The 17,719-nt window shown below is 47.6% G+C and overlaps 1 protein-coding gene across 1 annotated transcript in view; it reads right to left on the reverse strand.

Moving 5' to 3' along the window:
• Nucleotides 1–17,719, reverse strand: part of TATDN1 (TatD DNase domain containing 1) — a 43,492-nt gene that overhangs the window by 25,392 nt on the left and 381 nt on the right. The window contains exons 2-5 of the mRNA XM_069731871.1: nucleotides 16,436–16,501; nucleotides 15,405–15,454; nucleotides 15,140–15,203; nucleotides 128–271 (exon numbers count right to left, since the gene is read on the reverse strand). Coding sequence (XP_069587972.1) covers nucleotides 128–271; nucleotides 15,140–15,203; nucleotides 15,405–15,454; nucleotides 16,436–16,501 — 324 coding nt within the window. The remainder of the gene's footprint in view (nucleotides 1–127; nucleotides 272–15,139; nucleotides 15,204–15,404; nucleotides 15,455–16,435; nucleotides 16,502–17,719) is intronic.

Consider the following 17,719-nt stretch of genomic DNA (forward strand, 5'->3'; position numbering starts at 1 on the left):
CAAAATATAACATGAAAGAACAGGTAAGATAAACCCTGCAGGCGGAAGAGGCAGCGGGGATAAACCCTGCACCTGTCAGAACTCACACCTCGGGTACAATCAGAGCCGAGATCAGAGTTACACTTACCCAAACCGCACTCCCCGACAGCCACCACCCTCCGCTCATTGTCCTCTATCAGCCGCTGTAGATCCGATAAATACTGGTCGGGGTCTCCAGCCTCAAACTCTCCACACCGGGTGGGATGGCAGCCGACCGTGCTGAAGAACCGATCTGTGAAACTCACCGGATTAGAGGTCTCAGACAACACAAATTATACATAGCGTAACAGTGAGCGCAGCTCTGGGGTATAATACAGGATGTAACTCAGGATCAGTAATGTATGTACACAGTGACTACACCAGCAGAATAGTGAGTGCGGCTCTGGGGTATAATACAGGATGTAACTCAGGATCAGTAATGTAATGTATGTACACAGTGACTGCACCAGCAGAATAGTGAGTGCAGCTCTGGAGTATAATACAGGATGTAACTCAGGATCAGTAATGTAATGTATGTACACAGTGACTGCACCAGCAGAATAGTGAGTGCAGCTCTGGAGTATAATACAGGATGTAACTCAGGATCAGTAATGTAATGTATGTACACAGTGACTGCACCAGCAGAGTAGTGAGTGCGGCTCTGGGGTATAATACAGGATGTAACTCAGGATCAGTAATGTAATGTATGTACACAGTGACTGCACCAGCAGAATAGTGAGTGCAGCTCTGGAGTATAATACAGGATGTAACTCAGGATCAGTAATGTAATGTATGTACACAGTGACTGCACCAGCAGAATAGTGAGTGCGGCTCTGGGGTATAATACAGGATGTAACTCAGGATCAGTAATGTAATGTATGTACACAGTGACTGCACCAGCAGAATAGTGAGTGCAGCTCTGGAGTATAATACAGGATGTAACTCAGGATCAGTAATGTAATGTATGTACACAGTGACTGCACCAGCAGAATAGTGAGTGCGGCTCTGGGGTATAATACAGGATGTAACTCAGGATCAGTAATGTAATGTATGTACACAGTGACTGCGCCAGCAGAATAGTGAGTGCAGCTCTGGAGTATAATACAGGATGTAACTCAGGATCAGTAATGTAATGTATGTACACAGTGACTGCACCAGCAGAATAGTGAGTGCAGCTCTGGGGTATAATACAGGATGTAACTCAGGATTAGTAATGTAATGTATGTACACAGTGACTGCACCAGCAGAATAGTGAGTGCAGCTCTGGGGTATAATACAGGATGTAACTCAGGATCAGTAATGTAATGTATGTACACAGTGACTGCACCAGCAGAATAGTGAGTGCAGCTCTGGAGTATAATACAGGATGTAACTCAGGGTCAGTAATGTAATGTATGTACACAGTGACTGCACCAGCAGAATAGTGAGTGCAGCTCTGGGGTATAATACAGGATGTAACTCAGGATCAGTAATGTAATGTAATGTATGTACACAGTGACTGCACCAGCAGAATAGTGAGTGCAGCTCTGGAGTATAATACAGGATGTAACTCAGGATCAGTAATGTAATGTATGTACACAGTGACTGCACCAGCAGAATAGTGAGTGCAGCTCTGGGGTATAATACAGGATGTAACTCAGGATCAGTAATGTAATGTATGTACACAGTGACTGCACCAGCAGAATAGTGAGTGCAGCTCTGGGGTATAATACAGGATGTAACTCAGGGTCAGTAATGTAATGTATGTACACAGTGACTGCACCAGCAGAATAGTGAGTGCAGCTCTGGGGTATAATACAGGATGTAACTCAGGATCAGTAATGTAATGTATGTACACAGTGACTGCACCAGCAGAATAGTGAGTGCAGCTCTGGGGTATAATACAGGATGTAACTCAGGATCAGTAATGTAATGTATGTACACAGTGACTGCACCAGCAGAATAGTGAGTGCAGCTCTGGGGTATAATACAGGATGTAACTCAGGATCAGTAGTGTATGTACACAGTGACTGCACCAGCAGAATAGTGAGTGCAGCTCTGGGGTATAATACAGGATGTAACTCAGGATCAGTAATGTAATGTAATGTATGTACACAGTGACTGCACCAGCAGAATAGTGAGTGCAGCTCTGGGGTATAATACAGGATGTAACTCAGGATCAGTAATGTAATGTAATGTATGTACACAGTGACTGCACCAGCAGAATAGTGAGCGCAGCTCTGGAGTATAATACAGGATATAACTCAGGATTAGTAATGTAATGTATGTACACAGTGACTGCACCAGCAGAATAGTGAGTGCAGCTCTGGGGTATAATACAGGATGTAACTCAGGATTAGTAATGTAATGTATGTACACAGTGACTGCACCAGCAGAATAGTGAGTGCAGCTCTGGAGTATAATACAGGATGTAACTCAGGGTCAGTAATGTAATGTATGTACACAGTGACTGCACCAGCAGAATAGTGAGTGCAGCTCTGGAGTATAATACAGGATGTAACTCAGGGTCAGTAATGTAATGTATGTACACAGTGACTGCACCAGCAGAATAGTGAGTGCAGCTCTGGAGTATAATACAGGATGTAACTCAGGATCAGTAATGTAATGTATGTACACAGTGACTGCACCAGCAGAATAGTGAGTGCAGCTCTGGGGTATAATACAGGATGTAACTCAGGATCAGTAATGTAATGTATGTACACAGTGACTGCACCAGCAGAATAGTGAGTGCAGCTCTGGGGTATAATACAGGATGTAACTCAGGATCAGTAATGTAATGTATGTACACAGTGACTGCACCAGCAGAATAGTGAGTGCAGCTCTGGGGTATAATACAGGATGTAACTCAGGATCAGTAATGTAATGTAATGTATGTACACAGTGACTGCACCAGCAGAATAGTGAGCGCAGCTCTGGAGTATAATACAGGATATAACTCAGGATTAGTAATGTAATGTATGTACACAGTGACTGCACCAGCAGAATAGTGAGTGCAGCTCTGGGGTATAATACAGGATGTAACTCAGGATTAGTAATGTAATGTATGTACACAGTGACTGCACCAGCAGAATAGTGAGTGCAGCTCTGGGGTATAATACAGGTTGTAACTCAGGATCAGTAATGTAATGTATGTACACAGTGACTGCACCAGCAGAATAGTGAGTGCAGCTCAGCTGCTGCTCATTGTGTTGATTGTGGGTGCGGTCGCTGCTGAACCTGCTGTGTGCTCCTGAGCTCCAGAGAACCACCATCTCTCCACCCGGGGACCTGCTCTCTCTCTTACCCAGGGAGGGAGTGGGTTTCCTGGGATGAGTGAGGGAGCCAAGTCCCAGGCTTCTGCTTCCCGGACCAGGCTGGCGGGGGGCAGAAGGAACCAGCAACCAGCCTGCACATCAGAGGATTCGGGGGTGAGACGCTCCACCAGGAGTCGCAGCAATGTGGCTCCTACTCCCCCCAGGTCTGCAGAGACCCAGAGAAGCCGCAAGGCTTCCATGGAGGAGAAGCCTGCTAGCGTGCAAGATGGCAGCCCTTCCAGAGGAAAGCTGAGTGCTCACGGAGGTGAGGCCGACCTCACTGAGGAGGGTTGGGCGCTGCAGAGACCCCGGGAGTCTGTGTCCACCTATGCCTCCCGGGTCATGAGCCACCTTCGTGAGTATGAAGATGCTAGCAAGACCTTGAGAAGGCTCCGGGAGGAGCTGCGCTGCACAAGCGCTAAAGCTGCAGGCGCCTCCAGACCCAGGAAGACGCAATTCTAGGCGGAGGTAAAGATTCTGAAGCTTGAAATTAATGACCTGGAGGTAAGAAAAGCATTTATTCGAGAAAAAAGTGGACCATTTAAAGAAAAGCTTATAAATGAAGACAGATTCAGAGAAATGGCTGATAACAGAGAGCAAAGGCAGATGGGGCTGCAGCCTGAGTGCCAGGTGGATGATGATGATGAGGAGGAGGAGGATGACCAGCAGAAAGCTCCACCTGGCAGCCCTCTTAGCCACTCAGAGGCCACGTGCAGCGAGCTCCCTGCTGGACAGGCGACAATGACATCTCGTCGCAGTTCTGCTGGCTCTGGGGAGGACAGTGACATCGGCCAGGGAGGGGCGCTAATGGCAGAGATCAAGCTGCTGGAGTCCCCAGTGTGCCTTCAGAACTTCCATCTTGGTGATGATTTACCAGAGGAGGCACCTGGGGGCCAGAAGAAAAAGGCAAAGAAAACCACCAAGCCAAAGCTGCAGGAAGCGGTAAGCTATGTATATGCCCCCCTCCCTGTACCCCCTGAGTCGGCTGCAGGGTCAGCTCGCTGTATAAGCCCCGTTGCCCAGCCCAGCCCGGGTTCTGCTGTGGATCCGGTGCAAAGGCGCGGGGAGATTACAGAGCACGGTAATGAGGCGCAGAGCTCCGTCTCTGCTTGTAGTAGCGGGGACGTAGCAGCAGGTGCATCAGCCGAAAGGCTGGACAGTGAGGGCGGCCCGGCGGCGGGCATACGATCAGGCCACGATACTGTGGTCCGCTCCTCAGTGGGAGGGGGGAGCGGCCCGGTGTCGGGGGCAGCTCCGGTAGCCTCGGTGCCCCTGAATACTGTTGCCGCTGATCACTTAGTTGAGGGGTGGCGGCAGTGTGAGGGGGTTACCGGGGCTGGGAGTTCCGGTCTTCCCAAAGTCCTATTTTGTGTTGGTGCCGCTGGTCAACAAGATCCTGATGCTAAGGATCAGCGGTGCCCCACAGCAGCTAAAGATCAACGACGCCTGGTAGCAACCATGAAGCAGCGGAAAATATTAACTAATGATGCGGAGGGCACACAAAAAACCAGGGGTGAGGTCACCTCCAGTTCTGTGGAGGAGACTCAGCCCCTTGTGCCTGATGATGCGGAGGCTAAAGTGTCACCCCCTGTTGTCACTGGTCCAGCAGGAGTGAATGTGGTGGTGGGTATGGATGCAGAAAACTCTTTGTCTAGTGGTGTGGTTGCTGGTTTGGTAGAGGGTGAGGGGGTTATGGAGGTGGGTAATGGTGATGCTGATGGTGTGGATGTGGTCACTGGTCCGGTTGCCCCCCCGGTGGTGGCAGCGCCTGTCAGGAGTTATGCCGCTGTCACCTCCGGGGGAAATAGGGCATCCTCCTCGTCTCCGGGCTCTGGGGACGGCATGTTGCAACGGCGTCTCCTGGAGGCTCTAAAGAGGGGGGAGAGATCACTAATAGTAGAGGGTCGAGAGGTTGATCTATCCTTCTGGATAGAGAGGCATGGCCTCGGGGCCTTCCGAGAGCAAAGAGGGGGGATACAGTGTGGTCCCTCCCAACAGCCGGGCCGGGTAGTGTGCGTAGGAATGTGGTCCGTCTTCAGTGGAGGGGCAATGATGCGTGTCCTCCAAGGTCTAAAGTTGTGGAGCTCCTGCTGAGGATGGGCTTTAGTGCGATTGACATCTACGCCTTGATACATCCCTATTCCACACCTAATTTTGATGTCAGCTTTGTTCGGCCGGAGGGGCTTGAGCTCTTCTGGTCGAACTATGAGTTGACAAAAAATGAGCCCGGCTGGCGAGGCTTTGCCGTTCAGGTGGTGTCTCGCCAAAACCAAGTCAAGAAAGTGACCGTGATGACTTGTAACGAGTCACTTTCTTGTTATGACATCATGACGTGGCTTGGCCGGTATGGAGAGGTGGTAGAAATGCCAAAGAAAAACCGTGACGAGTTTGGTATCTGGTCAGGGGCCTGGACGTTTATGGTAAAACTTAAGCGTTCAGGTGGTACGGTTGCCCACATACCATCATCTGCCTTACTGGGTAGGGATCGTATCCTGGTCTTCTACCAGGGGCAACCGAAGCTCTGTCACAAGTGCGGCGACCCCACACACTTCAGCGCAAACTGCACTGTGCAGAAGTGTGCATTGTGTGGGGATATCGGCCATCTTGCTGCATCTTGTGTGGAGATTAGGTGTCACCTGTGTGGTGAGTTAGGTCACCCATACAGCCGTTGTCCTCGCTCCTTCGCTAATGCAGTCGTGACCCCAGTGGGAGAAAGCCGTGAGGCTGATTCTGCTGGGGAAGGGACTAGCAGGGGTGAGGGAGCTGAGGGGCCAAGGAAGAAAAGCAATAAAAAGACGCCTGCACAGCTAAGGCGTCTAGACAAGCGCAGACAGGATAGGGAGCTGGGCGAGCCTCGTACTACTGGGGCGGCCCCTGTCCTGGATGCCAGTCTTGCTGCTGAGGCCCCGAGGGATGATGAGTTGGATGAGGAGGTCAGGAGGATCCACAGGGAGGAAAGTGCCACTGCCTCAGAGTCCTCCCATTATGAAAGTATGGATGAGGATAATAGGCAGTGGCTAGAGGACAAGCGTAAGCTCGGCACCAAAAAGAAGAGAAAGAAGGGAGATAAAACATCTTCTCCTGCTCTGACCAAGGTACCTAAGGAAGGAAAAACCGACTCCCCTCTGGTTGGTCTTTCTGACCGGTTCCAAGCCCTTGAAAACATCTCTTCCTCTGAGGAGGAAGCTGAGGGTGAGGTTCTGGCTTCGGCGGGGCTCACAGGGGACGCCGAGTCTCCTCCTTCTGGGAATGTAAGATCCTTGGAAGGAGGGACTGGCCCAGAGTCCGGAGACGAGGACGAAAAAAATAAAAAACACGTGGGTATGGATACCTCATTGTCATTAAAGAGGGGGAAGGATTCCTCCTCTGAGGCAGAGGATAAGGGGAGTGGGAAAAAGAAAGCCATCTAACTCAATCACCAGTGATGGCGGTACCCACTCAGTTGACGCTGGCGTCCATTAATGTCGCCAGCATAAAGTCAAATACAGCTAGATTTGCGGCCTTTGATTTTCTCAGCCGGGTTGAAGCTGACATTTTCTTTTTGCAAGAGACCAGGCTGCCAAACATGGCAGATGTGTTTAAAGCTAAGAGGGAGTGGAGACTCGGGTCCTCCTATTGGTCTCTTGCGGCCGAGCCGTATAGCGGAGTGGCGGTCCTTTTTACCGCACCGGTGGAATGCCGACGGGTTATTGAGTTAGAAATGGGGAGGTGCCTGATCTTAGATGTCCTCATGAAGGGACAAGAGCTCCGGCTCATCAACATTTATGGTCCCCAATCTAAGTGGGACCGGAAGTGTCTCTTTATGAGGATCAAGCCCTACCTTTTTACAAGTCGGCAGGTTGTCTTTGGAGGGGACTTCAATGCTGTCACGAGGCCCCGAGATAGAGGAGGTTCCAGAGACAAGCTGACTTATGATAGCGTCGCCCTTAATAGTATAGCTAGTGAGGCTCGCCTGGTGGATGTCCACATTCGGCACACCCCAGGCCACGAGGGGTTCACCTATCATAGAGGTAACTGTAGGTCCAGAATAGATAGGTTTTATTTAAAGGAGGAAGCTGTCTCTTCAGCAGTATCTGTTGTTGAGGTGGAGTTCTCCGACCACTGTTTAATTTTGTTTTCTCTGTAACAGAGACCCTCCGGATGGGAAGAGGCTTTTGGAGGCTCAATTCGTCTCTCTTGGAAGAAGCGGAGATAAGACAGTCCTTTGAGGAATTTCTTCAGAGCCAGGTACCATTACTGGATCTTTGTAGTAGTAAGTCAGAGTGGTGGGAGATGTTTAAGGAAAGGGTGGCGAGATTCTTCCGCCAGCTCTCGAGCCTCAGGAGTCTGAACAGGTACCGTCTGTATCAGGGTCTGAGGAGGAAACTCGAGCATCTTGTCTCAACTGGAGGTAGCCGCGAGGAGATCTCCAGAGTGAAATCTTTGCTTATGAGGTGTCAGTACGATAGACACGCATCTTTGGTTTTTGAGAGGGATTACGGGAAGTACCGCTCGCCCGACCCTTACAGAAACTGCAGGATGTCAGTGAATAGTAAAGTGGTTACAGGACTGGTCGACACTGCGGGGTCCCTGAGACGATCCAGATCAGGGATCCTGGAGGTTGTCAGATCCTTCTACTCGCACCTCTTGGGGAAGAGGGATCTTGATTGGGATGAGATGTCGGCTTTCCTGGCTGAAGCTGTCCCCGAACCAGGGGTAGACCCCTCTCTTGACGTTTTGACAGAAATGATCAGGGAAGAGGAAGTTCAGTTGGCGATTGAAGGGCTTGCCCCCCAAAAATCGCCTGGTCCAGATGGCTTAACATCTGAATTCTATAAAACCTTTAAGGACGTTTTGGTTCCCCTCTTGACTGAGGTATTCAATGAGTGTCTTTCCTCGGGCACTCTGCCGAAGTCAATGAGGAGGTCTGCTCTGATCATCTTGTCAAAGGGTAAGGACCCGTCTTGCATTGGGAACTGGCGTCCCATAGCGCTTCTCAATGCAGACAGGAAGGTTCTGGCAAAGGTGCTGTTTATTCGGCTGGTGAAATTTGCACCCCGACTCCTTTCGGGGGCCCAGCATTGCTCTGTTCCAGGCCGCAGCACATTTAGTGCTGTGCTCAGCGTCCGAGAGGCAGTGGAGCAGGGTAGGGCTGGTCACTGGAAGGGGTACATGCTGTCACTGGACCAGGCAAAAGCGTTTGATCGGGTTAATCATGAGTACCTCTGGTCCGTCCTTCTGAGATATGGCCTGCCCGGGGGGTTTGTTGATTGGCTTAAGACCTTGTACAGTGGGGCAGAGAGTTTCCCGCTTGTGAATGGTTGGATTGGCAGCTCTTTTGAGGTTGGGTCCGGTGTTCGCCAGGGTTGTCCCTTGAGCCCGCTGCTGTACGTGTTTGCGATTGACCCTCTTCTTAGGAGGGTGGAGCGTGGACCGTTGGCCGGGATCGGGATGGACCGGGCAGCACCGGAGGCCACTCTGAGGGTGGTGGCGTATGCCGATGATGTCACTGTGTTTGTTTCCTCTCATGAGGAGGCAGGGTGGCTGATGTCGGAGGTAGATCGCTACTCGGAGGCATCCGGGTCCAAGATCAACCGGGATAAGTGTGAGAATCTCTGGCTGGGAGGAGGAGATCCTGGTTTTGATCTCCCGGACACCCTTCCAGGACCCAAAGTCTCTGCAAAAGTCCTTGGCATCGAATTTGGCCAGGGGGATTACCCCAAACAAAATTGGGACAGCAGGCTAGAGATCGCCACTCAGAAGGTGAACCAATGGAAGGGTTGGTCTTTGACCCTAAGGGAAAGGGTAAACCTGATCAAAACTTACCTGCTCCCTTTACTGATTTATCTGGGCAGTGTATGCATCTTACCGGAATCTCTCTGGACTCGGGTCTACAGTTTGTTCTTCCAACTGTTATGGGGGAATAGACTGAACCTGGTCAAGAGGGAGGTTACTTACCGTACGAGGAGACTAGGAGGGTTGGGTATGGTCAACCCTGTGGTATTCCTTGTGGATACCTTCATTAAGATCAATATCGCAAACCTCTGGAAAGAGAGGGCTCCTCCGTGGGTATTCTCCTGTAGGGGATGGTTTCAGCCTTTCTTCCAGGAATGGGAGACAGGAGGGCAAGTGAAGGATCTTCGCACACCGCATGGACATCTTCCGGCTTACGCTACCTTGGTTCTGAAGGTAATTCGTCGGTGGGGTCTGGGAATGTGGGAGATCAGGACTCTGCCAAGGAAACTCCTTGACAATAGGGTTCTGTTGACCCATTTCCAGAGGCCTCTGGCGCTCAGGGACTGCCCAAGTCGGGATCTTGGGGTGGGTTTGCATCTTTTGAATTCTATCAGGATCCCCTCGAAGTTTTGGGACTTGGCTTGGCGCTGCTTCCATGGGAAACTGTGTGTGAGGGACAATCTGAAGTGTAGGAGCTCTGAGGACAGGAATTGTCCTCGGGAGCATTGTGGTACCTTGCTGGAAAGCATGGACCACTTCCTGCTTCATTGTCCCTTCAACACAGAGGTGTACAACAGGGTGGGCGCCTTCATTGGATGGTCTCGGCTGGCCGGTCTCTCCTATGCGGAATGGGCCTATGGAGCATTCGGAGACCTTGGTGGTCGGGACCGCTGCACCTTATTTCTAGTTAGCGCAGTGGTTAGGTATCACACGTGGAACGCACGGTGCTTAGTATCGACGCAACGAAAAATCCTCCCAGTGGAAGATGTGTTTAGGACCATACTCGGTGACCTGGTGAAGGTGCGCTCTCTGGAGTATGGGAGACTGGGCGCACGGAGGGCCGCTCTCCTCTGGAGGGGTTTTTCTTTTAGTGTGCCCTAGTCTGGTCATCTCTTTTCCTGGTGGTGGGCTGCTGCTGACACTGTAGATTTTTGTTTTGTTTGATCATTATACAGTGATGTAGGGCTGCAGGCGCCGAACTTGGGCTTCGTGATTTGTAATTATTGTGGTGTGTGCTGCTGTATATAATGTACAGTGGGGCAAAAAAGTATTTAGTCAGTCAGCAATAGTGCAAGTTCCACCACTTAAAAAGATGAGAGGCGTCTGTAATTTACATCATAGGTAGACCTCAACTATGGGAGACAAACTGAGAAAAAAAATCCAGAAAATCACATTGTCTGTTTTTTTAACATTTTATTTGCATATTATGGTGGAAAATAAGTATTTGGTCAGAAACAAACAATCAAGATTTCTGGCTCTCACAGACCTGTAACTTCTTCTTTAAGAGTCTCCTCTTTCCTCCACTCATTACCTGTAGTAATGGCACCTGTTTAAACTTGTTATCAGTATAAAAAGACACCTGTGCACACCCTCAAACAGTCTGACTCCAAACTCCACTATGGTGAAGACCAAAGAGCTGTCAAAGGACACCAGAAACAAAATTGTAGCCCTGCACCGGGCTGGGAAGACTGAATCTGCAATAGCCAACCAGCTTGGAGTGAAGAAATCAACAGTGGGAGCAATAATTAGAAAATGGAAGACATACAAGACCACTGATAATCTCCCTTGATCTGGGGCTCCACGCAAAATCCCACCCCGTGGGGTCAGAATGATCACAAGAACGGTGAGCAAAAATCCCAGAACCATGCGGGGGGACCTAGTGAATGAACTGCAGAGAGCTGGGACCAATGTAACAAGGCCTACCATAAGTAACACACTACGCCACCATGGACTCAGATCCTGCAGAGCCAGACGTGTCCCACTGCTTAAGCCAGTACATGTCTGGGCCCGTCTGAAGTTTGCTAGAGAGCATTTGGATGATCCAGAGGAGTTTTGGGAGAATGTCCTATGGTCTGATGAAACCAAACTGGAACTGTTTGGTAGAAACACAACTTGTCGTGTTTGGAGGAAAAAGAATACTGAGTTGCATCCATCAAACACAATACCTACTGTAAAGCATGGTGGTGGAAACATCATGCTTTGGGGCTGTTTCTCTGCAAAGGGGCCAGGACGACTGATCCGGGTACATGAAAGAATGAATGGGGCCATGTATCGTGAGATTTTGAGTGCAAACCTCCTTCCATCAGCAAGGGCATTGAAGATGAAACATGGCTGGGTCTTTCAACATGACAATGATCCAAAGCACACCGCCAGGGCAACGAAGGAGAGGTCCTGGAGTGGCCTAGCCAGTCTCCAGATCTCAACCCTATAGAAAACCTTTGGAGGGAGTTGAAAGTCCGTGTTGCCAAGCGAAAAGCCAAAAACATCACTCCTCTAGAGGAGATCTGCATGGAAGAATGGGCCAACATACCAACAACAGTGTGTGGCAACCTTGTGAAGACTTACAGAAAACGTTTGACCTCTGTCATTGCCAGCAAAGGATATATTACAAAGTATTAAGATGAAATTTTGTTTCTGACCAAATACTTATTTTCCACCATAGTATGCAAATAAAATGTTAAAAAAACAGACAATGTGATTTTCTGGATTTTTTTTTCTCAGTTTGTCTCCCATAGTTGAGGTCTACCTATGATGTAAATTACAGACGCCTCTCATCTTTTTAAGTGGTGGAACTTGCACTATTGCTGACTGACTAAATACTTTTTTGCCCCACTGTATATATTGTATATAGGGATATAGATTTGGGTGTAGCTGTTAGGTTGGGTGTGGGAAAAGGGGGGAGGTGGGATTATCTTGTGGGACTATGGGACACTGGGTTGTTTGGGGGAAAACTGTCACTGCCTGATCTGGCCTATGGACGTTGGACATGGACTGAGGCATGAGACGCAGGACCAGCTCTCAGGTCAGTGCGGAGGGTTGGGAATGAAGGATAGCTTAGTATTGTATATATTTGTAGTGATTTTATTTAAAAAAAAAAAAAAAAAGTTCATGTATATAGTTTTTGTTTGCCATTGTTTATTTTATTTGTTATTATTATTTTTGTTTGGTGACCGGACCAGAAGGTCAAAGTAGTTATTCTGTATATACTGTATAATATGTGTGAGAGGAGAGAATGAGCGGCTGGACCAGTGTTCAGTATACTGTTTATTTTCTGGCTAATATTTTTGTTATGTTTTCTGCTATTATTATTGTTATGTTTTTCATTTTTATAATAAAAGATCTACAGGATGTAACTCAGGATCAGTAATGTAATGTATGTACACAGTGACTGCACCAGCAGAATAGTGAGTGCAGCTCTGGGGTATAATACAGGATGTAACTCAGGATCAGTAATATAATGTATGTACACAGTGACTGCACCAGCAGAATAGTGAGCGCAGCTCTGGAGTATAATACAGGATATAACTCAGGATTAGTAATGTAATGTATGTACACAGTGACTGCGCCAGCAGAATAGTGAGTGCAGCTCTGGGGTATAATACAGGATGTAACTCAGGATTAGTAATGTAATGTATGTACACAGTGACTGCACCAGCAGAATAGTGAGTGCAGCTCTGGAGTATAATACAGGATGTAACTCAGGGTCAGTAATGTAATGTATGTACACAGTGACTGCACCAGCAGAATAGTGAGCGCAGCTCTGGAGTATAATACAGGATATAACTCAGGATTAGTAATGTAATGTATGTACACAGTGACTGCGCCAGCAGAATAGTGAGTGCAGCTCTGGGGTATAATACAGGATGTAACTCAGGATTAGTAATGTAATGTATGTACACAGTGACTGCACCAGCAGAATAGTGAGTGCAGCTCTGGGGTATAATACAGGATGTAACTCAGGGTCAGTAATGTAATGTACAGGTCCTTCTCAAAAAATTAGCATATAGTGTTAAATTTCATTATTTACCATAATGTAATGATTACAATTAAACTTTCATATATTATAGATTCATTATCCACCAACTGAAATTTGTCAGGTCTTTTATTGTTTTAATACTGATGATTTTGGCATACAACTCCTGATAACCCAAAAAACCTGTCTCAATAAATTAGCATATCAAGAAAAGGTTCTCTAAACGACCTATTACCCTAATCTTCTGAATCAACTAATTAACTCTAAACACATGCAAAAGATACCTGAGGCTTTTATAAACTCCCTGCCTGGTTCATTACTCAAAACCCCCATCATGGGTAAGACTAGCGACCTGACAGATGTCAAGAAGGCCATCATTGACACCCTCAAGCAAGAGGGTAAGACCCAGAAAGAAATTTCTCAACAAATAGGCTGTTCCCAGAGTGCTGTATCAAGGCACCTCAATGGTAAGTCTGTTGGAAGGAAACAATGTGGCAGAAAACGCTGTACAACGAGAAGAGGAGACCGGACCCTGAGGAAGATTGTGGAGAAGGACCGATTCCAGACCTTGGGGAACCTGAGGAAGCAGTGGACTGAGTCTGGTGTGGAAACATCCAGAGCCACCGTGCACAGGCGTGTGCAGGAAATGGGCTACAGGTGCCGCATTCCCCAGGTAAAGCCACTTTTGAACCATAAACAGCGGCAGAGGCGCCTGACCTGGGCTACAGAGAAGCAGCATTGGACTGTTACTAAGTGGTCCCAAGTACTTTTTTCTGATGAAAGCAAATTTTGCATGTCATTCGGAAATCAAGGTGCCAGAGTCTGGAGGAAGACTGGGGAGAAGGAAATGCCAAAATGCCTGAAGTCCAGTGTCAAGTACCCACAGTCAGTGATGGTGTGGGGTGCCATGTCAGCTGCTGATGTTGGTCCACTGTGTATCATCAAGGGCAGGGTCAATGCAGCTAGCTATCAGGAGATTTTGGAGCACTTCATGCTTCCATCGGCTGAAATGCTTTATGGAGATGAAGATTTCATTTTTCAGCACGACCTGGCACCTGCTCACAGTGCCAAAACCACTGGTAAATGGTTTACTGACCATGGTATTACTGTGCTCAATTGGCCTGCCAACTCTCCTGACCTGAACCCCATAGAGAATCTGTGGGATATTGTGAAGAGAAAGTTGAGAGACGCAAGACCCAACACTCTGGATGAGCTTAAGGCCGCTATTGAAGCATCCTGGGCCTCCATAACATCTCAGCAGTGTCACAGGCTGATTGCCTCCATGCCACGCCGCATTGAAGCAGTCAATTCTGCCAAAGGATTCCCGACCAAGTATTGAGTGCATAACTGAACATTATTATTTGTTGGATTTTTTGTTTGTTATTAAAAAACACTTTTATTTGATTGGATGGGTGAAATATGCTAATTTATTGAGACAGGTTTTTTGGGTTATCAGGAGTTGTATGCCAAAATCATCAGTATTAAAACAATAAAAGACCTGACAAATTTCAGTTGGTGGATAATGAATCTATAATATATGAAAGTTTAATTGTAATCATTACATTATGGTAAATAATGAAATTTAACACTATATGCTAATTTTTTAGAAGGACCTGTATGTACACAGTGACTGCACCAGCAGAATAGTGAGTGCAGCTCTGGAGTATAATACAGTTTGTAACTCAGGATCAGTACTGTAATGTATGTACACAGTGACTGCACCAGCAGAATAGTGAGTGCAGCTCTGGGGTATAATACAGGATCAGTAATGTAATGTATGCACACAGTGACTGTGCTGAGCTTTGTGACAGTTCTGTTGGTATTCTTGATAGTGATCTCAGAGCTCTTAGACGCCCTCTAGTGGTGAGTGCGGGCAGGACTTGTGACCTGTACCCGGCGTTGTTACTACAGTGGGTGCAGTCGGACTCGGCACTTGGAGACTTTGGAGGCCAAAAAAGGTCCCATTCCTCAATATGAGAGAACCGATACTACTGAGGACCCGTGACAGTGCGGCTCCCTGTTAGAGATTGGGACTGACCATCTTCTTGTTACACCACTGACTGCGTCTATTATCTGGATATATAGAAAATAAACAAATCAGCACCAAATCTGTCCCCAGAAATAGCGCCATGACGGATACCATTGGTCCGGACCATCTCGATCGCCTCTTTGCTCTCTTGTAGGTTTCCTCCTGTGATCATACACTGCAGAGTAACAGATCGGAGGTCTGGTTAGTGTCACATGACTCCTGATTGATTGTACTGTACGTGGTCAACAAAAAAAAGAGTATCCTAAAGGGACACCACACCCAAAATAAAAGTTTGTTTTTTTACTATGATTATTTTCTCCCATGTTATAATCCCATGGAATATGTAAATTGATAACTCTGTGGCCGCAGCTCTCACCTTCTCCACACCGATCTTCACAGCACGTTCAATAATATCTGCAAAGTCATCTGTAAAGGGAACATAAAGTATTAGTGCTGGGAGGTCAAAAACCAGCGACACGTGGCTCTCCGGCCTGTGGCCCCTGACTGTCATTGCCCTGCATGTCTCTGATCTGTGTCACAATCAGTATATAGTCAGCTCCCCCTAGTGGTGTGTTGTGGTATCCGTGTACGGTATTGCGGTGTTATTTATGTGCCCTGTATGGTATTAGATCCCATACACCCATCTATCGTGCCCGGCTCTCCCATACACAGGAGTGCGCCATTTTTCTCTAGACATCAGTGGCTGATCTTAGGGAGAACAAAAGGATCGAAAGTCCGAAATCGTACACGCCGGATCCTCATCGGTTTGGATGGTAAACTGTCGATATCAGCAGGTTTGACCAACTTTTGTCTGGTATGTATGGGGGGCTTAAAGGGGTTGTCCACTACTTTATCATGGCCTATCCTTAGGATAGGTCATCAATGTCTGATCAGTGGGGGGTGCACAGCTCCATCTACTGCACGGTGGCCGCGGCCGGTACTGCACATCCGCCACCTATTCAAATCCATAGAGGGGAGGGTGTGCAGTTCAATAACTGAGCAGCTCTGGCCACCACCAATCAGACATTGAGGACTTGTCCTAAGGCTCGGCCTGCAATGTTAAAGTGGTGAATAACCTCGTTAAGGAAGGGTTGGTGTTTTTAGGTCTGCTAAATCTCATAGGCAGTGGTAACTCCCACAAGAACACACTAAAATGGAGGCTGTGACTAAACTGGGTGGCTACAGAGATTCATATCCCTTATTATGACTTCTTCCTTTTGCGCTGATGTATGAAGTGCCCACAGTAATGCACAGATCCTCTATTTTCATGGGTATAAATATACGGACACTCCGGAATCCCTTGGAGATCGTTGGTCGGTATTTCTCTGTTCACACCGGACATCGACTGAATACCAGAAACTTCTGAATTAATTACCAGTAGCAACAGTCATCTATGGGAAAACTCACCGGGATGTTTCCTCGTGCCTCTGTATAATCCCCTGAACATGGGATCGGTCAGATTGATTCCAATGTCTAGGAACAAACACAAAGCAGAAATGGACACTGTGGGCGCAATGCATCACTGGCCGATTATTGATTGATAAAATGATGCATTTCACACCGGGAGATCGGGGCATAGCAGAATTGCACAACACTTCTTTTTTTTTTGCAAGTTTTTGAAAAATCTCGATTCATTAATCAGTCAGAATATAAAGAAAAAGAACAAGTGAACGCATAGACGACAGACTTTAGAAAAAGTGAAAATACAAAAAATAAAAAGAAGACGATGTAATAAAGAATTGGACGTGACGGTTCCAGCAGATCACATGAGCGCTGCAGCAGACACGTTAGCATATAGCTAGTGGACAACCCGTCGTCACAGCCATTAGCATCATTGGGGCTTAAAGGGGTTGTCCAGACCTTAGTATAAGTCGGCAATATCAGACGGTTGGGAGTCCGACCCCCCCCCCCCCGCTCAGCTATTAGTTCACGTATTAACTCTGACAGCGACATTTAACACGCACATTCGCATCGGAAATCCGCCCATTGGTGACCCCGTCACGTGATCGCGGGTCACCGGTGTGTTTGCATGACAACCAGACGTCTCCTGCAGACCTCTATGGTTGTCACTGCCGGACTGCTATCAGCGCCACCTGGTGGTCAGAGCATATAGTGAGTGAGTAATTCTGCTACATGCAGGCGATCTGATCATAGCCTGCATGTAGCAGAGCCGATCAGGTTCTGGCAGCTTCTAGTGTCCAATGGAGGATACTGAATCATGCCCAAAGTTAAAAAGTTTTAAAAAATATTAAAAAAAAAAAAATCTGAAAGTTCAAATCACCCTCCTTTCAAAAGAAATTAAAAAAAAAAAAAAAAAAAAAATCAAACCTGCACATATTTGGTATCGCCGCGTTCAGAATCGTCCGATCTATCAATGAAAAAAAAGGATTAACCTGATCGCTAAATGGTGTAGCGAGAAAAAAAGTCAAAACACCAGAATTACTTTTTTTGGTCGCCACGACATTGCATTAAAATGCAATAACGGGCGATCATAAGAACGTATCAGCCCTAATATGGTGTCATTAGAAACGTCAGCTCAGCGCGCAACAAGTAATCCCTCACCGGAGCCCGGATCACGAAAAATGGAACAGGAACACAAAAACGAACAAGGGCCTGGGGTGACGGGGTTAAAAAAAGCATGTGATCTGTAGCAATGAAACATGGCCCTGTCCTATAGCCTCAGTCTAAGGC

This window comes from Ranitomeya imitator, chromosome 6 (assembly GCF_032444005.1).
Source record: "Ranitomeya imitator isolate aRanImi1 chromosome 6, aRanImi1.pri, whole genome shotgun sequence".
Lineage (NCBI taxonomy): Eukaryota > Metazoa > Chordata > Amphibia > Anura > Dendrobatidae > Ranitomeya > Ranitomeya imitator.